The sequence below is a fragment of the Brienomyrus brachyistius genome, chromosome 2 (assembly GCF_023856365.1).
Source record: "Brienomyrus brachyistius isolate T26 chromosome 2, BBRACH_0.4, whole genome shotgun sequence".
NCBI classification, from domain to species: Eukaryota; Metazoa; Chordata; class Actinopteri; order Osteoglossiformes; family Mormyridae; genus Brienomyrus; species Brienomyrus brachyistius.
The window spans coordinates 2,803,280-2,825,069 of NC_064534.1; the positions used below are offsets into that span (position 1 = coordinate 2,803,280).

A 21,790-nucleotide genomic window follows, 5' to 3' on the forward strand; every position below is an offset into this window, starting at 1 on the left:
CCCCTAGTTACGCTCCCTGCTGGTGGCGTATACGGGACAGTGCCCCCCCCCCAATGTTTCTGTGGCTCTTCATCACCCAAGCTGAAACCACTGGCAGATGAATAAATGTGTATGTCTGTGTGTCTGTGCCTGTGTGTGTGTGTGTGTGTGTGTCTGTGCCTGTGTGTGTGCCTGTGTGTGTGTGTGCCTGTGTGTGTGTGTGTGTGTGTGTGTGTGTGTGCCTATGTGTGTGTGTGTGTGTGTCTGTGCCTGTGTGTGTGTGTGTGTGTGTGTGTGTGTGTGTGTGCCTGTGTGTGTGTGTGCCTGTGTGTGTGTGTGTGTGTCTGTGCCTATGTGTGTGAGAATTCCAGCCTGGCTTTTCCCTTCTTCTCACTGGTGAAGTGCTTCTTCCTTTGAGGACCCATCTCAGCCTGCTTACCACATCTTTCAATCCTTACCCTCCAGGAGACGACTGGAGGCAGTCAGAGCCAAGACCCCCAGACATGCCTAGAGCTTCTTCCCTCAGGCTCTCTCTCATTAACCACACCGGTCTCTGAGTGGACGTTCAATTAGCCATCAGCTGAAGTGAACCAATGAACCACTGATGAGCTTTATCTACACAGTTACATTCTGCACTCTTGCACGTTATGTATACATACCGCAAACTCTATATATATATATATATATATTGCACTCCTGCATATATAGTTAATTTGGCTGCTACTTAACAATTGTGTTATGCAAGAGCCCTTTAAATTGTTAGATATGGTTCACATTCATATAGTTTATATTTATACTTAAATTATTACTATGTACACACTGATATATATATATATATATATACATACATAATTATATATTTAATTACATCATTATCATCATTACTGCTATAATTATAATTAATTATCTTGTGTTTTACTTTTCTGTACATGCCATTGCTAAACTTTAAATGTTCCTTGTATCGTCCTTTTTTGTAATGTCTTGTAAAAGCACCATCAAGGCGAATTCCTTGTATGGAAACATAATTTGCTAATGAAAAGGATTCGGATTTTGATTCTTTCTTTATGGGTCTTCAGTCCTGCTTCCAGGAGTCTGATACTCACTGTCCCAGCACTGCACCTCACACCTGCACTTAATGTTTCCCATCGCATTTGAAGGTCATTTGATGTCATCCTACGATTCATGAGAAACTGTCAGATAAGTTAACGGTCATCTCTGCCATTAGAAAGTCGTTTCTGCCCTTTAGCTGACTGGTTCCTGGTCGCTCCCAGTGTCTCCTACTTCACCTTGCTCCTGTTTATTGCTGTCTTAGAAACTTTGAGCCTGGAAGCAGCCTGCTGCTCGGCGTGACCTTCTGCCAGCAGAGCCAGGATTAAAGCAGGATTTACAAATGCCGATTTTTAAAAAATATAGAGTGGTCTCTTCATTTTTCCCAGAGCTGTATATCTGCATACTCTACTGAACTGGCCATTTGTCAGGGCATAAAGCAGGTTTGCACACTATATAAACAGCTGCTTATGGGGAGTGCTGGGTAAGGGGGTGTGATGGTGAGTGAGGCTGACAGGGACAGATGGGTGCTGGGGGGGGGCGTGTAAGAGGCAGGCGCGTGCTCACGTCCTTCTGCGGAAAATGGGCTGATGCTGGGGGTGTGGGGAGCAGGGTCACCCCAGGACCTCTGTATCACCATCAGCGGCCCCTGCAGGCATGAGCCAGCGGCCCCTGCGCCCGTGAGCCTTTCTGAGATGCGGGGGTGCATACGCAATGTCTAACAGAGGCTATTCCAGCGCCATGTCCATGTGGAAATGCCTTAAACTGTAAATAGCGGCATTAGCTGGATAGCTAAGCTGGCTACCAGTGACCAGTGTGTACGCCCTTTATTTGGTCTTGTGAGTCTGCAGCCTCTTTCACTTAAAGACGTCTGCATAGCTGTCCTTGGATCTATTTATAATGATGTACAGATTGATTTACCACCCTGTGTTGCTACGGTTTTCCAAAAAACTCCTTGGAGCTCAAGGGTCCTCAGCCTTTTGCTGTTGTCACTGTCACCGGCGCCTTGAGTAGCATTTGGCTACTTCTGCTGAGCTCTCTGCTTCTCCTGAGAACATTCTGGTCGGCTTTCTCCTTAAAGGCTCGGTCGTTCTCCACTGCGGCACCTGCCAGTGTGCCGCGGGACGTGGGCGTCCGCTGTGATTTAGGCTCCCCAAACGGGCTCGTCGCCGCCTCCGTGCCTTGGAGCCTCGGGAGGGCGAGACCAGCCTGGTCTAGCTTTGGCTGGAAGGCTGCCCCCTGTGGGTGGGGTTAGGGTGGAGGATTCCTCGGAACCTGTTCCTCTCCGACTGCCGTGACTCGCTCATGTGGGGGTGGGGGGGGGGGGGGTACAGGGACATCAAACGGCTCCACTGCCAGATTTCTTGGGGCGAAATACATACTTGAACACTTGGAAGACGTGAAAAGAATAGCCGCATGGTAACATAAGATGGGAAGGGAACGAAAATTCCCCAACGCGATGAACGCGATAAAAACATCTCCCCTTCGCTGATACATAATACATGTGTTGGCAGGTCTTTCAGACAATTCCTTTATTGTTCCACGTCTCTGTTGTTCACTGTGCGTTCGTTCACTTTATGGTTTGGTGTCTAGACGTTACAGGCTGTTTGTGTCGCCGCCCTACCTCCGGGACTCCACGTGTACTTCTGCCCTGGGTCCTTGTGCGCATCCCACCGCCTCTTTTTTTCCTTCGGCTGTCACCATGGAGACGGCCCACGCCACGGCCAGGCTTGTAGGCCAGCTCGGAGCAGACGTGGCCGTGCTGTGTGCCGCCCCGCTGCCCACATGCCAGGGCCCCGCTGTCTCTCACCTGTGGACAGGAGGGCAGGACCACCCTGGCCGCTGTCACTGATCAACAGGAAGATGCCGATGGTCTGCTTCCTCCCATCTGGATGCCTTTGTGTTTTTTATTGCAACTTGATGTGGAACTCTAAACAATCCTAGATCGAATCTGCACCAGTTAAAAATGTTTATTTTTCCTCCTTCTACCTGGATAAACGCCGTACCACGGTTCTGCCCGGTGACCCTTCGCCATCGTGTTTGTTTTCTCAGTTCCCCAGGAAACACTGCACTTATTAAGTTTATTTGCATGAGGTCAATTGGATGGCAAGTGGCTGCTTTGTTTTATTTAGCGACTGCATTAGAAGTTGGACGGGATTCAAAGCAGCTCTTTAGACAGGCATTGCAGCATCTTAAACAAACAGGGAACAGCGTCGCCAATATGCACGTCAATGTCACCGACATAAAAGCATCATGTTGTAACATTACAGTATCATAATGGTCGTAAAAGTGTCACAGGCAGACATGAAAGGATCATGAAGACATTCATACATTATCTGCTTTGTATGTGTCTCTGTGTGTGTTTATCTGTCTGGCTGCCTGTCTGTGTGTGTCCACAGTCTCATCCGGCCCGACGACAGATCATTGTGCTGCAGTTGTACCTTGCAGCCCTTATTATAGTGGGAGGGGAGGGAGGCGAATTGGACCAGATTGGATCACGGCTTCGCAACACAGCTTTTTCCAGGCAGAATATTCTGGTTGGTTTGAGAGAGATGGGTCAGTGTGTGTGTTTGGTGTGTGTGTCTGTCTGTATGTTTACCGTGCTGGCAGCCCCCGATGGAAGCACCCTGTCAGCACTACAAAGGAAACGAGATAAGCCAGCGCAATAAAGCTTAGTTATCGTGCCGCTAACGTTTTTATTAGCTTCAGCCAGCCACGCCTCGCGTTTAAGGCCCATCCAGATGAGATGGGCCAGTTATTCACTGTGGAGGGGGTGGCAGGCCATTAGTGATGGATCGGGGTGTCCCCCCCCTCAGATTCCTATACTGTCCCCTCTCTTGCAGGGCTGGAGGGCCTGTGCAGTCGGCGTGGCAACGGCCACACTTTCCTCTCTGTGCTTCACGTTGAAAAGGCTTGTTTGCCTGGCGAGTGTCGCCCTGTACCACAGAGGCAAAGGACACCCGCCAGTCCGAGCTCCCCTGATGTTGCCGACTGGAACTCACTCCAGCATGTTTTGCTGATCTCAGGCCCTGCCGTTCGACGGCAGAAGCCAGCAAAAAGGGCCTTCTCGCTTTTACTTCTGCATTGCTTCTGCCCTCACGATGACAGTGACATTTATCATGCTGGAAAGTTTATTGTAAAAAAAAAAAAAACTGCGTCTTTAGCCTGCTTTTCCTAATTTATGGCAGGAAGGTTGTTTCCTACTTCTCCCGGCCGCTGGCCCTTTTTTCGGTGGATCGCTCGCTTTTCCGCTGTCATCTTTCCCGATGAGTAAATCTAAACTGTGACATACGCCCACCCACATCACATGACCACCGCGCACGCTCATTGTTCACGCTGGCTCTGAGAATCCTCGGGGGCGGTTAGCATCAGCTGGCCTGAGTGCCAAGCCCCCCACACCACCATCAGACGGCAATGTCTGAATGTCGTGCCGGGAGGGGGCCGGTGCCCAGCAGGCCGTTCATCTCAGCCAGCTTTAATATCGCACTGGATACAGCTATCACCCAGCTGTATTTTTTATAAACTTTATTATTTATTTCCCGTTTTTCATTAATGAGATGGTTCCGGTCCTCCGGCTGCATGGAGCCAGCGACTGGTTCCGGCCTTAGCGTGGCTGGGGGTGTCCATTAAACAGGAATTTCCACAATTATGACAGCGCCCCCCCAGTGGGGCAGGCTGGGAAATGTATGCTACAGACAGGTACCACCATCACCTGTGAAGTTTTTGATATTTTATATATGTTCTGGATTATTGAACTGTAGTGACTTTGTATTCTTCCACTAAATAATCACAGAAATATAATTGCCTTGATTTAGGAAGGTCTTGGTTCATATTAGGGTTAGGGGAATTCCTTACTGGATCACACCGACTGTACTATAATGATGATGAGATGATGAGAATCCTTTATTGCTGTTGCAATACACCATGTCACTAGTCATAAGTACCAGCGAAAAAACTGGCCATCAACCCGACCACACATATACACAAACATCACAGTAGAGGGAGACAGGTCAGGAAGACAGGGGCAAACAGAGAGAAGAAAAGAAACAGAATAACATGAGGAGAGAGGCGGAGAATAAAAAAACAGCCCCCAGACTGTACTCCAGTGGGGAGGACATTGTAGGAACCGATACTATTCCATATGGCCAGCTTGCTACATCATGACGTTTTACAATCTTTTTTGCATTTGAACAGGATATAAAATTTGTTTACTTTTTCAGCAAGTTAGCTAACTCAGGATCCATTCAGTTTTTAGTTAAGGTCTCGTTACTAAATCGAGATCTGCTGAGACAGATAATTGACAATGAAGTGAGATATACAGACGGCATTGACATGTTACATAGACTCAAACTACTTTGTTTCACATCAGTCTTTTTTTATCGTTGTACTGTTTTCCAACAGGGCAGGCGTCGTGTGATAGACATTATAATAAAGTGTTAAGACGCGCACTTGTACCTGGTGGTTCGATGGAAGCTCAGCCTAGCTGCACTAATACCTAGTCGACACATCAACAGCACCTATGTTTGTAATGCGCTGTTTGCCTTATTTGCACAGCACTTTAATAGCATCTGCTGAATAAAAGTAAATGTAGATGTACTGTGATTCTGAAACGCTTATTATGGATACAATTGCAACCGGTTGCGATAAAGTATCACCATATCACCCACAACTACTTCACCATACTTCACTATGTTTCACCGTACTTCACCATACTTCACTATGTTTCACCATACTTCACCATTCTTCACCATACTTCACCATACTTCACCATGCTTCACCATACTTCACCATACTTAACTATGTTTCACCGTACTTCACCATACTTCACCATACTTCACCATACTTCACTATGTTTCACCGTACTTCATCATACTTCATCATACATCATCATACTTCACTATGCTGAAGAGGTTCTGTGGGAGTCAGCTTGAGCTTTGCTTCCTGGGGACCACCTACCTGAGTCCCCGGATCGACACTCTGACCGGCTGCAGGGCCACGAGTGCGTAGAGTGATTGGGGGGTGATGGATTTACTGGCTGGGGATCCCCTCTCAACTGAAATGATGTCAGATGAAGATAATAGGATCGGATTAGCCGGCTAATCTCCATCTCGAATCAAGCAGAGCTCAGGAGGAGCGCGTATGCAAAGGGAGGGCCAGCCACTCACGGTTAAGAGGTTTACTGGGGAGGGGGGGCAAGCAGACAAGTGGGGAACCATCCCACTGACGCCCACTGCCTCGTCAGACATTCGCTTCGGTCCTGGGTTCAGACGGAATCTTTGCTGAGTAAACATTGCCGCCCTCCCCGTCCTGCCACCCTCGCAATAATCCCAGGGATCACTCGCACTAATTAAAACCCAGACAAATACTTCTCTTCACACCAGAATCCTTAAGGCCCGAGGCACAAGGCTGACTAGAGTGGGGGGGGGGGTATTTTTTTTCTTTTTTTTCAGATCCCACTTCTACTGCCCCCCCTTAGTCCAGTGTCCTCTCAGCGTTAGTAAACTACTTGGGCTTGGGGCATGGGGTGGGGGGGGGTGGCGCTCTCTTGACCTTTGTATGGGGCAACGGAATTTTTCATTAGGGACTGGGCATGTGGGGGGGCCCAAATCCACCTCCATATTGTGCTCGGTGACCAGATTAGCAGTAGAGAAATCACGCTGCTTCTCCACGGTCTTCACAGACCCCCTTTACATATTTACAGACCCCCGCACCTCATATTACTGTTTGTTTTGTTCCTTAGTGTCTCGCCCTGCAGGGTCAAGCGTAATTACAGAACCGGGCGCTTCGAGGCTCCCAAGTCAGTCAGAAGGGGGCCTGTTGTGAAAATGCTCACAGGTGTTTGGAGGCTTTAAAGGTCCTTGAGAAGCTGCCCCCCCTCACTTATTAATATTTATTCTCCTGCCCCCCCCCCCATCCAAATAGCCAGCCTTCTGTTTTCAGCATTTCGGCTCCCATGCCGGAGAGCTGGTTCTGGATTCCTGCCGTGAGAGATCTGCTGAGAGTGTCCATGGAAAATGGCACACAGTGCCCCCCAACACCCCCAAAGGGTTTCGCGTCTGCTGATCAGGGGGTGCATCTTCGTTTTTGAGGGGTGGCCATGTCACATCTGATGGCTGGTATGGGCCATCTGTAGAGGGAGAGGGGGGGTCTGCACTTACAGCCATCAGGGGAGTGGGGAGGTCTGCACTTTCATCCATAAGGGGAGTGGGGAGGTCTGTATTTTCAGCCATAATGGGAGTGGGGAGGTCTGCACTTCCAGCCATAAGGGGAGTGGGGAGGTCTGCACTTCCAGTCATAAGGGGAGTGGGGAGGTCTGCACTTCCAGCCATAAGGGTAGTGGGGATGTCTGCACTTACAGCCATCAGGGGAGTGGGGAGGTCTGCACTTCCAGTCATAAGGGGAGTGGGGAGGTCTGCACTTCCAGCCATAAGGGTAGTGGGGATGTCTGCACTTACAGCCATCAGGGGAGTGGGGAGGTCTGTATTTTCAGCCATAATGGGAGTGGGGAGGTCTGCACTTCCAGTCATAAGGGGAGTGGGGAGGTCTGCACTTCCAGCCATAAGGGGAGTGGGGAGGTCTGCACTTCCAGTCATAAGGGGAGTGGGGAGGTCTGCACTTCCAGCCATAAGGGTAGTGGGGATGTCTGCACTTACAGCCATCAGGGGAGTGGGGAGGTCTGCACTTCCAGTCATAAGGGGAGTGGGGAGGTCTGCACTTCCAGCCATAAGGGGAGTGGGGAGGTCTGTATTTTCAGCCATAATGGGAGTGGGGAGGTCTGCACTTCCAGCCATAAGGGGAGTGGGGATGTCTGCACTTTCAGCCGTAAGGGTAGTGGGGATGTCTGCACTTACAGCCATCAGGGGAGTGGGGAGGTCTGTACTTTCAGCCATAAGGGGAGTGGGGAGGTCTGCACTTTCATCCATAAGGGGAGTGGGGAGGTCTGTACTTTCAGCCATAAGGGGAGTGGGGAGGTCTGCACTTACAGCCATAAGGGGAGTGGGGAGGTCTGCACTTACAGCCATAAGGGGAGTGGGGAGGTCTGCACTTACAGCCATAAGGGGAGTGGGGGGGGGTTACTTCCAGCTGTGGGGGAGTGGGGGGGTATGCACTGCTTCAGTCAGATTAGCCTGGGGGAGGTTCCCACCGGCGCCTGGCGATGGGGTTGTTGTGGGTATGAAATGGGCCTTCAGGAATTTGCATCCAGGGCAAAATGGGGTGGGGGGGCCGCACTGTGATGTCAGGGTCTTGATGCTGTAAAGATGTCACACCCCCTGCTGGGTAGCTGCGGAGGCATGGCGTTTTACAGTCACTCCAACCCCGTGATGAAAAGCAGAGGTGTTTTTTTTTAATTATTTTTAATGTCCCCCGTTTATGTACTGCAGGACACATGCGGCCGGGGGGGTGAGCTGGCGGTCAGCACTCAGTTCTGCCACGAGCCCCACAGGAAGCGGGTCTCCAATGAGCCACACAACCGCTCTCAGGCTCGCAATGCAGGGGGACGTCCGGGACGTGTGGGCCGGGGAATCCACCGAATGTCACCGTATACTGAAATGGTCTGGTGACAGCTGTAGCGGGGTAGGATGCCATCTCCACCTGTGCCGCCCCCGTGAAAGGCACCCACACCCTGACTTCCTGCTTGGCCAGTAGAATGCCATACTGGGAGGTCTGATGTCACCCATTTTTGGTCAGAAATCTGAGTGATTCTGTGGCGGGGGGAGGGGGGTCCATGAGGGTGCCTATTCTTTTATGTGACTTTAACAAGGATAACTTTTCACACTATGGTCTGAGGCATGGCGCCCTCTACAGTCGGGAGGGTGAGTTGCACCTTACGACCCTATGATAAGATTGCCACGGGTAGTGTGTTCTGAGGGGGGGCTTCACGGCAGACCTCTAGCCAGGTGTGCAGGCATGCGGTCTGGCTTGGAGTGACACGGCAGGGTGCTACTCATACTGGTCAGACAGGTTGGATCATCTCTGTCTTGCATGAATCTGACGGGATGAAGCTGAGAGTAGGAATACCATACAGTCAGCCCAGAGTCCAAGACACTGCCTGGGGGGGGGGCGCGTTAAATGGAGGGGGGGGGAGACAAGGAGTCTGCATCCAGTATAACCCCCACGACTGGAGAAGCTGTTGGCATTTGTTTGTGTGTTGGGGGTGGGGGGGGGGCTTCAGTGACCTGTTTCTCCATCTTGTGATGAATTCATCACATCTGCAGAAGTAAGATGAGAAGTTGGGGTTAAGGGCCTTGTGAGTGGGCCTTGTGAGTGGGCCTTGTGAGTGGGCCTTGTGAGTGGGCCTTGTGAGTGGGCCTTGTGAGTGGGCCTTGTGAGTGCGCCTTGTGAGTGGGCCTTGTGAGTGGGCCTTGTGAGTGGGCCTTGTGAGTGGGCCTTGTGAGTGCGCCTTGTGAGTGGGCCTTGTGAGTGGGCCTTGTGAGTGGGCCTTGTGAGTGGGCCTTGTGAGTGGGCCTTGTGAGTGCGCCTTGTGAGTGGGCCTTGTGAGTGGGCCTTGTGAGTGGGCCTTGTGAGTGCGCCTTGTGAGTGGGCCTTGTGAGTGGGCCTTGTGAGTGGGCCTTGTGAGTGGGCCTTGTGAGTGGGCCTTGTGAGTGGGCGGAGCTGCGATGGAGCCAAGTGAACCGCATCTGAGAGTTGAGGATGATTGTGTGTAACTTAAAGAACAAGAGGAAAATTTGCTATGCAGGGAAAACAACAATTAAGTCCTCCCCCCTCGAGGTTTTCACCATCCCCATCTCTGAGAGAACCCACAGCCCCTGTGAAGGGCATCAGGACAAATAAATGCAGGGAAAAAATCACCAACGGGGGGGGGGGGGGGGGGGGGCAAAGTCTCAGTGATGGCTGATGCGTGAGTGAAAAGAGCAGGAAGTGTAAGATTGCTGCGTCGTAGATCGTTCCTGGGGGCTATTAGCCTCGCACACATTCCCTGCTAATGTGCTTTACTTTTACCTGCTGGGAGCTTAATTAAAAAACAAAGGGCCCCAATTTAAAGGCCATTACTATGCTAATGTGCTAAAAAGCGGGTAGTGATTAAGCAGCTTTAAAAGGGTGGCTTGAGCTGGCCCCCGGGACCGCAGGCACTGTTTATGTGGGCTCATTCTATCCCACCGCTACCCGCATCGCGTACGGAAACGCGCTCATAAGCACACAGTTATTGGGTCATTTTTTACGCGGTTATTACGTTAATATTGCTGCCGTGGGGTGTAACTTCGCTCCCGCTGAGGTTTGCCTTTTCTCCTGCCTCGTCATGGTCCTCAGGGCTGCAGGAAAAGTTTCTGAAGATATGCAAATCATTTCATCAGGGTGACGGTAAAAGTGGGGGACTCTGTCTGTCTGTCACACATCTTTTCGTTCTTCATTCCTTGCTATCAACATTCTAATTTCATTTTGCTCACCTGACCGGAAATGTTGGAAAATCCCGTAGATTGGCCGGCAGTGACATGATACGTGCCGGAAACTCGTAAGGATGATTTCCCGGGAAGCCGCTGGTACTGTACCTGGCACACAGGTTCCTGGGCGGCCTGTTGGGTGCCCATGCCCTCGCTTTCGGGTACGAGGGGTGTATGGTGTTGCAATCAAACAGCTAAAAATGCCAAATGTCTTCTTTTTCGTTTGGTTACTTAAGCTTAGGGATGGGTTAGGGTCATGCCATAGAAATGAGTGAGCGGTTCACACAATGATAAGGGTATATGAGCTGTGTGAGTGTGTCTGTGTGAGTGTGTGTGTGTGTGTCTGTGTGAGTGTGAGTGTGTGTGTCTGTGCATCGCCCCCCAGTGCTTTTTCCCTCCCACACACTGAAACATTAACGCTCAACATTATTTATTTTGTCTGCATCCGTCGATCCCCCCCCCCCCCCCCCCCAGCTTTTGGCCAGTTTCATTATGAAGGACTTACCTCTTTTAAGCAGCTCTGGAAGCGTGTAAGCCTTCAGGGGGGTGAGGGGTAGGGATGAGGTGTGCAAACAAACGATGGATGGAGGGTGAGAGACAGAGTGCGTAAGGATGAGTGAGAGCTGGTAATTATGTCAGAGGGATCCCTCACCGCTATCCGAAGAGATTACCCCCCCCCCCCCCAAACAGGGTTACGTGTGGGAAAAGGCTAAATCAATATTGAACTTACACCAGCCCAAGCTCTCTGGTGGGTCCTGAAAGGGGGGGGGGGCCTTATCAGCAAATCTGCGTGTACAGGTGCTGGGGGGGGGGGTGGCAGCAAAAATCTGCAGCACAAACTCGCTGGGTATGAGGGAAGTCCAAGACCTCGAAAGGAACCCTGTCATAAGGTCCTGGCCCCCGCCCAAGCAGACTAACCCCTCTTTCGTAACGTGGGCCCCCCCGCCCCAGAAATGCTTCTACCAGGTAGAACGCTCCAACTGCAGCGAATGATCCTTCCATGCGTCCCTTAGACCCCCCCTCGCAGCTTCAGTAGCCTGGCGGGGACAGTGCAGTAAGGAGCCTAGTAGCGGGAGCCCAAGCCGGATTGGCCGGTGCAGTAAGGAGCGTCGTAGCGGGAGTCTGAGCCTGATTGGCCGGTGCAGTTAGGAGCGTCGTAGCGGGAGTCTGAGCCTGATTGACCGGTACAGTAAGGAACGTCGTAGCGGAAGCCCCAGCCTGATTGGCCAGTTGCGGGAGCTATAGAGGGGCAGTGGGTAGACAGACTCTCTCCCGCTGTTCTTCCCAAACGGTGAGGGTGTCTTTCCAGGTTAAAACCCGCCGAGCTGGCTCTCATTCTCCCCAACATGAAATATGGGCTTCACAGTATGGTGTGGCCCCCTCAGCACTGTGTGGAGTTGGGATGGGGATGAGGCTGTGCTTTTGGCCCGTCCCCCAGCCCTGAGGCCCAGTCATCACCAGGTTGTCTTAAAGAGCATTCTTGGAGGACAGACCTCCTGGGGATTTAGACTGCTCCACCGTCCGGGTCCTGTGTCATTCAGAGGCTGGGTTTACTCTCCCCCCCACCCCCCGTTTGATTGTGCCCAGACCAGCAGGAGGCCGAGTCACTGTGTCTTTCAAAGGGGAGGGGGCAGCTTAAATCCCTGGTCCAGCGCTCCCCTGCAAACTCCCCTTGTTCCCCTGAGAAGGATTTACCTCCGCTGGCCGCTTGTGAAAGGCTTTCCCTGCCAGAGCATGCGGGGGCCGGTGCTCTCCTGGGGAGGCGTGGTTGCCATGGTGAAGGCGTCACGCATGGACATTCCATCTGAACCCTGCTGGGACGGGCCAGAGGCGGCCCACAACCAGGGGAAAAGTCGGGATTAAACTCTAGGACAAAGCCAGTCAGGAAGATTCCAGAAGGAACAAATCGGAATTACAGGGGAAAAAGTAATGCAAAGTGACAGAGAGTGGAAATAGAAAAATAACGGCTTATGAGATTAAAGTGGAGAATGGTATTTCAGAAAGGAAGGGAAAAGTGTTTTCGTCTGGGTGAGATGGTTTAAAGTGGAGGGGTTTTGTAGGTGAATGCAGACCCCCGAATGTGAGGCCATCGCGATGAGCGATTTTCTTCCTTCATTCCCCTCCAGCCAGGAAAGTCCAGCGTGAGGTGCCCGTCATTAAAGAAACATTTTATTTCGACCCGTGGCGCGAACATGACATATTTATCAAAGGGTTTACCCCACTCCCATTGTTCCCAGTCTGAGGGTGGCCCAGTCCTGCACACTCAGCCAGCTATTGAAGAAAATGCTGGTAAATCGAGACCTGGTGATGCCGTTTTTCTGAATAAGCAGTTTTATTTACTGTTATTATTTCCATAAAATTTTACTCATCTGACAGGAACTGTTGTAAAATCCCATCAATCAGCTAATGTCGGTAAGTAAGGTTTCCCAGGAAGCCGCTGGCACGTGAGACGCGGGTTCCCGGCTGGCTCGCTGGGTGTCTGTGCCCTTGGGTACTGTGAACGTGTGGTGTTAATCACCCCCCTATCTGCTCTGGTCCTTCTTCCTGATGGACCCACGCCGGTGATTCTAACGCAGTTTTTCGCCCTCCACCGGCCTGGCAGGTCACTATGACTTCGGGTAGAGTGGCGGGTTTGCTTTGTCCGGCAAGCGGGTCTCCGGCTGCCAGCCTGCGGCCTTGGCTGTTTCCATAGTAAAGCAGTAATCCCCTTAAACTATTAAAATAAGTCAGAGATTACCTGCTTTCATAAAACCCAAGTTTGCCAATATGTACAATCCCTTTGTCGTTCGCCTAGAGGAACATTTTTTGTGCCCTAAAAGCTGGAACGTTCTGTGACTGCGGACATGCCGGCTTCTTAAGAACATCTCACATGGCCGTGACTGGAATGCAAGCACCTTTAAATGAGGCTGCTTTACGGGAGGGGGGGGTGTTGGCTGTAGCTGCTAAGGTCGAAGGGTTCGAAGCCCTCATCTGCGTGTGTGTAGCCGAGCCTTCCAAGTTCCTTATGTGTTGTGCAGATTTCCCGGGTCCTACAGCCTTACGGCCTGTTAAGCCTGAGACGGGCTCCTTGGCTTCCCAGACCAGGATAAGCAGTTTGAAGACGAATAATCCCATAGTGTCAAATTACTGTGTTTTCATATTTAGAATTAAGTCACCTGAAGGTGTCCCTCACAAGCTTAAAAGTGTTAATCATAAATAACCGACCCAAGTCTAGGTCTCAGCCAGCGTGTCAGTCTTCAACTCCTTCTGCTGGGAGACATGCTCCGTCTTGCTCTGAGAAATTCCCAGTGGTCCTTGCAGTACTTGCCTGGATGCAGGCCGAACGCTGGTGGCAGGCAAGATCGATCTTTGGGTTCAGCCTCCTGTACTCGTGGGTGGAACATTAGCTGTGCGCCGATCGCACATAGTTGTACTGAAACGTACTATTACACAAGGATAGATGTATCAGGTGTGGGTCATTATAGAAGTAACAATACGTACGGATATCCTGTTTCAGTCATGAATGTGTCCATTGTGCTATTAGCATGACAGCTCTTACCGCCCAGTTCCCGCCTTCTTTTTTTACATAGTTGCACGTGTTTGTCAGATTTTGAAGTTAGCATCAGTCAGGAATTTACATCAGCACTGGAAGAATATTAGAATACAAATAGATATGGAAATGGATGTCAAACGCTTGCATTGGTAGTTATGGATTTTAGCATTTGTAGCAGCAAGGTTAGCATTGGCTAATACGTGTTAGCATCAATAGGGACGAATGTTAACATTGATAGTCATGGATTTTAGCATCAGTTGGAGTAGGAGTAGCATTGGCAGCTATATGTATTAGCATCTACTGGAACAAATGTTTGCATTGGCAGTTATGGAGTTTGTCATTGGTAGAAACACGGTTAGCATTAGCCAATATGTGTTAACACCAATAGGAACGAATTATGACATTGATGGTTATGGATTGTAGCATCTGTAGGAATGGGTGCTAACAGTGCGGAGGAGATGTTACCATCAATCGGAAAAAAATGTTAGCATTTGGTCGGGAGTTTCAGTTTGTTTCCAGTTTAAAGAAATATTTTAAAATGACAGTAGGGGAAAATGGTGCATTTGTGGCCTGAAGCACATTTGCTTCATTTATTTTATTTGGAAGATACTTTTGTCCAAAATGATAAATCCTCACATTCTTCTGCCCCGTCAGGTTATTCGCTACGAAGTGCAGCGGCTGCCTGGAGAAGATCGCGCCCACCGAGTTTGTGATGCGCGCCCTGGAGTGCGTCTACCACCTGGGCTGCTTCTGTTGCTGCGTCTGCGAGCGGCAGCTGCGCAAGGGCGACGAGTTTGTGCTGAAGGACGGCCAGCTGCTGTGCAAGAGCGACTACGAGAAGGAGAAGGAGCTGCTCAGCTCCGTCAGCCCCGACGACTCCGACTCCGGTGAGGAGGGGGTGGAGCCGGGGGGAGGGTCGGCATTCCTGAAAGTTTCACATGGTAGAAGGGGGGGGGGCTGTACTAAACGATGACACAGGCTGGGATCAGACCCCCGAAGAAGAGGCCTGACATGGTATGGCCTCGCTGTGTTAGCGCTGCGTCCCCGAGCTCCGGAGGAAGCTGGAATCTCCTCCACCGACGGCGGTGTTTCGGCTCGAGCTGCAGCGAGGGCGCGCGCCTTATCTGCTCCTCCCTGTCATTCATTCCTTCACCACTAGGCCTCCTGCCAGGCCTTCATGTTCAGCTCCATCTGGTTCTCATTTAGCTTGAGACCAAGGTCAGGAGATTTGTCGGGCCCATCCGGGCGAGTCCTTGCCCCCCAGCCCTGGGACGCGCGTCCCCCCCAGCCGCGCCCAAACCACAGTGGGCCGCTTCCCCTTTCTCTCTTCACCCTGACGTGCGGAGCGGGAGTCGTTAACACGGAGCCAAGCTGACCTCCAGGCGTCAGCGTCCCGTTCGCCTCCCTGTCAGTCAGCTGCGGAGCGAGCCGGGGGCAGCGGTATTAAAAGCAGATGACAGCGGATGAAAACATTTTTACAACCCCCCCGCTCACATCTGCCGATATTTGCAGATCCCCGAAATGATTTGCCAGTTTAATCACCAAATGCGGTGGTCCTCGGCAACCAGACGATGCGATGGCTCTCGGCGGCAGGACGATGCAGCTGCCCTCGGCAACAAGGCGATGTGGCAGGGCGGTGTGATGGCCCATGAAAACAGGTCAATGCGGTGGCCCTTGGTAACATGGCGATACGATAGCCCTTGGCACGAGGGCAATGCGACGGCTGTCAGTGGCAGGGCGATGTGACAGGCCTTTGCAGCAGGGTTATGCAGCTGCCCTGAGTATCAGGGCAATTCAGCTGCCATCGGTGGCAGAAAGATGGGGTGGCCCTCAGCGGCAGGGGGATGTGACACTGCGGCACTGCTGGAACCCCAACTCCAGGGGGCGCATTTTCAGCACGGGAACTCTGCAGTCCTGCGCCTTTATTTTGTGCTTTTTTTTTTCTTTTTTTATTGCGATCGTTATTTCATTATGCATAATGGTTATCATTTAGTAAGAGATGAAACTTTGATCCACTGAACAATAAACAGAGTGCCCCCCCCCGGGCTCATAATAATTATGAAAGCAGCAGAGCGATTTAGCCTGAGTGGCTGGAGACTTCAGCTCGGGGGGGTGTGGGGGTGCTTTCGTCAGGAAGTTAAATGAGATTGCTGACGGAAAGCGGCGATGTTCCCTGTGCTGAGGGATTGTTAATGTTGGGGGGATTATATCTCCCTTCAGTCCCCTGCTCGGGAAGCAATCTTAAAGCCCCAGGACAGCAGCCTGTACCGAGGCCTCGTGTCTCACCAGCGCCAAGGTGGGGGACGGGTCTCCCTGCTCTTTTTACTGTCGTTCTTTTTGTTTTTTAATTTTTATGTTGCCTCACAAGCCATGTTTCGTACATTTTTTCCAGTCCTTCCAGCTCACATCCTGCATGAAGGTGGACCCACAAATGTGCACGATTCTTATCAAAGATTTATTTTGTGCAAAACAGCTGAAATACCGCGCGGTGAATTATTAACCGCGCAGCCTGGTGACAAATGGATGTGTTTGCCTCATGGCTGTGTGCTTTTCTGGGCGCCTGATAATGTATGTGGCCCGATCTCTCAGTACCAGATTGATAACAGAGTATTAAAACCACATGTTTCGACTCTTCTTGTTACGCTGCACTTGTGCAGAGTCTAATTCCCGGTGAACATAAAAGCAAAAAAAAAAATTCATCATTTGTCGAAGAATTGTGATTTTAAAAACATGTCCGTTCCCGTCCCAGTGAGATGGCTATAATTTTTTAAATCGCACATGTTTTTTTTTTTTTTTCTTCTCCACAGACAAGAGCGACGATGAGGATTTGGACATCAAGCTGGAGAAGGGGTCAGGGGTACAGGGCAAGGGGGATGACGCGAAGGATCCGAGGCGGCCCAAGCGACCACGCACCATCCTGACCACGCAGCAGCGGCGCGCCTTCAAGGCCTCCTTCGAGGTCTCCTCCAAGCCCTGCCGCAAGGTGAGGCTGGGGTGCGTGGGCATAGTGCCTCCCTGCTGGTGTAATTTGGTACAGCAGTGCTAAAGAAAAGGCAACCACTAAGGGAGGCTGTCTGGAACCATCAAGGTGTTGGAAAACGTGTGCGATGTAGGGAGTCTGATCCATGTGCCATGGGTACCGGAGCAGTGTTCCGATTGCCCTTCCGTTTCCATTTACCGAGGTGGGCCGTCCCGGTCTGTGCTGCCACCCACTTCTACATGCCTGAATTGGCCTCGTGGGGTTTCCTCCAGGTTCTCTGGTTTCCCCCCACAGTCCAAAAATAGCCTGAGGCTAATTGGAGTTACCAAATTGCACATAGGTGTGCATGTGTGAGTGTGCCCTGCGATGGGTTGGCACCCCATTCTGGGCTGTTCCCTGCCTTGTGCCCGTAGCTTTCAGGATAGGCTCCGGACCCCTGGTGACCCTGAATAGGACAAGCAGTTTGAGAAAATGTATGTATGAATGGATAGTGTGCTATATTCTGCAACCTTCTCGGGCACCTCAGTGTGTGTCACATGACATTTGTGGAGCGGGTGAGGTGGGGGGGGGCGGTTGAAGCCTCCAGTTGATTCCTTGTAAATTTGACCCATTCAAAACATTTCAGCTGCTTCAAAGGGCATCTTTGAAGTGGCTTTCCGATCCGCTGGGCTGCGGATCCCAGTGCTGCTATGACCCCCGCTCCCTTTCCCCACCACATCCCTGAAGATTCAAGACCAAAACCCACGTGGCTTTTTCACATAGAACCCAAAGAACTGCTGGGGGGGGGCATGCTGGGTGTGTTGACTCCCAGGAGGTTCAGACGCTCTGTGTGCCCCTAGGTACGGGAGACGCTGGCTGCGGAAACCGGCCTCAGCGTGCGAGTCGTGCAAGTGTGGTTTCAGAACCAGAGGGCCAAGGTAAGAACACGTCCACCTCAGCTGACACTCATGCCGCTCACTAAATCCTGGAAAGGCACCCCCACCACGCACATAGACCCTGACCATGACCGTGCATGGTCTACCTCCGACTGTCCACCACATCTTCATGTGGGTTGCTGCACACGCCTCTGGTTCACTACAGGGTGAACCTCTGGGTAGCGGCCATCCATTCTCACGTCACGCTGGGGGCACTCTGGGTTCGGGGCTGTTTTCTCATTCCCCCTCCTCCCCTAGATGAAGAAGCTGGCCAGGAGACAGCAGCAGCAGCAGGAGCAGCAGAACTCACAGAGGCTTGGACAAGGTGAGGAGAGGCCACTGAGTGGGTGGGTGCCTGGAGGGAGATGGCTTAGTGTGTGGAGGATGAGGGGCGGGGCTTAGTGCCTGGAGGGAGATGGCTTAGTGTGTGGAGGATGAGGGGCAGGGCTTAGTGCCTGGAGGGAGATGGCTTAGTGTGTGGAGGATGAGGGGCGGGGCTTAGTGCCTGGAGGGAGAGGGCTTAGTGTGTGGAGGATGGGGGGCGGGGCTTAGTGCCTGGAGGGAGATGGCTTAGTGTGTGGAGGATGGGGGGCGGGGCTTAGTGCCTGGAGGGAGAGGGCTTAGTGTGTGGAGGATGGGGGGCGGGGCTTAGTGCCTGGAGGGAGAAGGCTTAGTGTGTGGAGGATGAGGGGCGGGGCTGAGTGCCTGGAGGGAGAGGGCTTAGTGTGAAGGATGAGGGGCGGGGCTTAGTGCACAGAGGGAGAGGGCTTAGTGTGTGGAGGATGAGGGGTGGGGCTTAGTGCGCAGAGGGAGAGGGCTTAGTGTGTGGAGGATGAGGGGTGGGGCTTAGTGCCTACAGGGAGAGGGCTTAGTGTGTGGAGGATGAGGAGCGCGGCTTAGTGCCTGGAGGGGCGGGGCTTAGTGTGTCTTAGTGTGGCAGACTGGGGCTTAGTGTCTTGGGGTGGGGCTTAGTGCCTGATGGGGAGGGCTTAGTGTGTGAAGGACGAGGAATGGGGCTTAGTGCCTGGGAGTGGGGATGGGCGGGGCTTAGTGTCTGAAGGGGGAGGCTTAGTGTGTGGAGAATGAGGGGCGGGGCTTAGTGCCAGGGTGGAGGGGTGGGGCTTGGAGCCTAAATGCAGGGAGCAATGCTTAGAGCCTGGGTCCCTGACCACCACGCCTGCCATAGAGCAGGTCTCCCCCACCATCCACCAATGATGGACAATCACAGACTATCTGTAAAGAAAAAGTCTACATCAACCCACTGAAGAAAACCTGGAAACAGCGTATCATCGTGGTTTAAGCTGCTTAGGCGATACCTCTATAATGGATTATTTATTTATTGCAACAGCCCAGGTTTAGTAACTAGCTGAGGGGTGTGAGGTCAGATGACAGCTTTGGATGGGAGCCGGGCAGCTTGATGTCAGCCGCCATGGTTCTGGCTGCCCAAAGAAATCCAAAAAGGAGAAAGATAATTAATGAAACCCAGAGCCCTGCCTGGCTAGTCAGACAGAAAGAGAGATAAACGTGGAACAGTGCAAGCTGTAAAACTGTATAATTTGTCATATAATTTGTAGAGATTAGTTTCTGGGACTTGGATGACATCTTAGCTGGGATTATGTCAGATTGTCAGCAAAATGGAGGAAGGCTGGGCCTGTCCATCATGGGGGAATGGTCTCTCAGAGACATCCAAAAACATGGTGTGTTAATGCCCGCTGGGGTGGGCTCTGGGCCCCAAAGAAGTCTACCACATAGATCAGGGAGCCTGTTTAAAAGACACACACAACAAGCACACACACACACACACACCTGAGGGCTTTGAGGAGATCATTTTACCTCAGTCACTTCATCCTGATGAGAACAGACAGGTTTTAATAGTTTATAACAGGCGCATGCAATTACACTTACAGTCTCTTATTAGACAATAAATAAGGTGGTTATAAGAAGATCAAAGAGCGGAGTCCTGGCTGATTACAGCTGTTGATGGTGTTTATCCATGTGGGTAGCCTCTGGGCTGGCTCTCCATCAGTTGAATGGGGAAACATGTACACTACTGGGAAACGAGTCCCAATGAAATCTAATCACAGCCCCTAGACTTGTTTGAGAGGCCTCAACCATGCCCAACACCATGCCCCTCACCATGCCCCTCACAATGCCCCTCACCCCGCCCCTCACCTCGCCCCTCACAATGCCCCGCACTATGCCTCTCACCTCGCTCCTCACCATGCCCCTCACAATGCCCCTCACTATGTCCCTCACCTCGCCCCTCACCATGCCCCTCACCTCGCCCCTCACCCTGCCCCTCACCATGCCCCTCACCTCGCCCCTCACCCTGCCCCTCACCATGCCCCTCACCTCGCCCCTCACCCTGCCCCTCACAATGCCCCTCACAATGCCCCTCACCATGCCGCTCACCATGCCCCTCACCTTGCCCCTCACAATGCCCCTCACCCTGCCCCTCACCTCGCCCCTCACCCTGCCCCTCACCCTGCCCCTCACAATGCCCCTCACTATGTCCCTCACCTCGCCCCTCACCATGCCCCTCACCTCGCCCTTCACCATGCCCCACACCCCGCCCCTCACCTCGCCCCTCACCCTGCCCCTCACAATGCCCCTCACCATGCCCCTCACCATGCCGCTCACCATGCCCCTCACCTTGCCCCTCACAATGCCCCTCACAATGCCCCTCACCCTGCCGCTCACCATGCCCCTCACCTCGCCCCTCACCTCGCCCCTCACTATGCCCCTCACCTCGCCCCTCACCATGCCCCTCACCTCGCCCCTCACCATGCCCCTCACAATGCTTGTGTTTGTTCTGTGCTGCAGAGGTGATGTCCAATCGCATGGAGGGTCTGATGAGCTCGTACACACCGCTGCCCCCCCCACAGCAGCCGCTGGTGGCCATGGATCAGAATGGGTACAGCACAGACCCCTTCCAGCAGGGCCTGACCCCCCCACAGATGCCGGGTGACCACATGAACCCATACGGTGAGATACAGACCTCGCCCCGTCCACCTTCCTGCCACCACAACACTGTTGCGTAGGACAGTGCCCCCCTCCATATGCAGTGTGCAGTGTAATGCCATGCAGTGTCAATGCAATGGCAAGGAATTCTGGGAAGGCTCGCATGATAAATGGAGGTAAATGGTAGCAAAAAGTGAAAGTGATGCAGTACCCGCCACGCTGTCACAGTGCAAACATCACCGTGAGGGACGTTCAGCAGGTTGTTAGGTTTCTGTATGCATGCGTTTTGTTTATATGTGCGTATGCACGTTCCAGCCTGGCCAATCTCCTTTGTTAAGGAGGCTGCCTCTGTATTTCCAGAGTTTGTAACAAGCAGATATGTATCTAAGGCAGATGGCCTCCTTAAGGCTAAACCATCAAAGGGTGCAGTGCTGGAACACCAAGATCAGCTGGTTTCAGGTTAACATCCCGGGATGAGATTTGGGGCCGTTGGCAGGACTACAGGCTGCTTTGCTGGATCTGCTAAGGAATGGATGAGGATGTGAACTCCAGTAAAAGGAAGCGCCGACCAGCCGCGGTAGATTGCAGAGATCCGTGCGAGCAGAAAGGTCCGGAGGGACCAGCACCTGGGTGAGCTGGGGCAGCAGAAAATTCCTTGGTCTGATCCTCCACATTCCAGAAAGATCCAAGCTGTGGCCTCTGCTTCGGGCCGCGTCTCTCCCGGCCTCGTCTCCCACATACCCTAATTTCGTGGGAGAAAGATAGAAAGGCAATAATGTGGGATGCTCATTAAAAATGCAGGCTCCATCAAGCTGTCCCGTCCCTGATGAAGCGGTGCTCCTTCAGCCCAGGGAGCCCAATAAAGCCTGGTACCAGGCAGAATGAAGGCTTCTGCGCAGGCAGGCTCTCGCAGTTAAGCGGCTGGTCTGCTCCAGTGCCGTCGTGCCGCTCCCAGGTCAGCCAATGGCTCTGTACC

General features: G+C 52.2%; 1 protein-coding gene across 2 annotated transcripts in view; it reads left to right on the forward strand.

Moving 5' to 3' along the window:
• Positions 1-21,790, forward strand: part of LOC125714473 (LIM/homeobox protein LMX-1.2) — a 58,566-nt gene that overhangs the window by 35,346 nt on the left and 1,430 nt on the right. For both annotated transcript variants that reach the window (XM_048985137.1, XM_048985128.1), the window contains 5 exons: positions 14,614-14,846; positions 16,767-16,942; positions 17,779-17,856; positions 18,112-18,178; positions 20,677-20,838. In XM_048985137.1, coding sequence (XP_048841094.1) covers positions 14,614-14,846; positions 16,767-16,942; positions 17,779-17,856; positions 18,112-18,178; positions 20,677-20,838 — 716 coding nt within the window. The remainder of the gene's footprint in view (positions 1-14,613; positions 14,847-16,766; positions 16,943-17,778; positions 17,857-18,111; positions 18,179-20,676; positions 20,839-21,790) is intronic.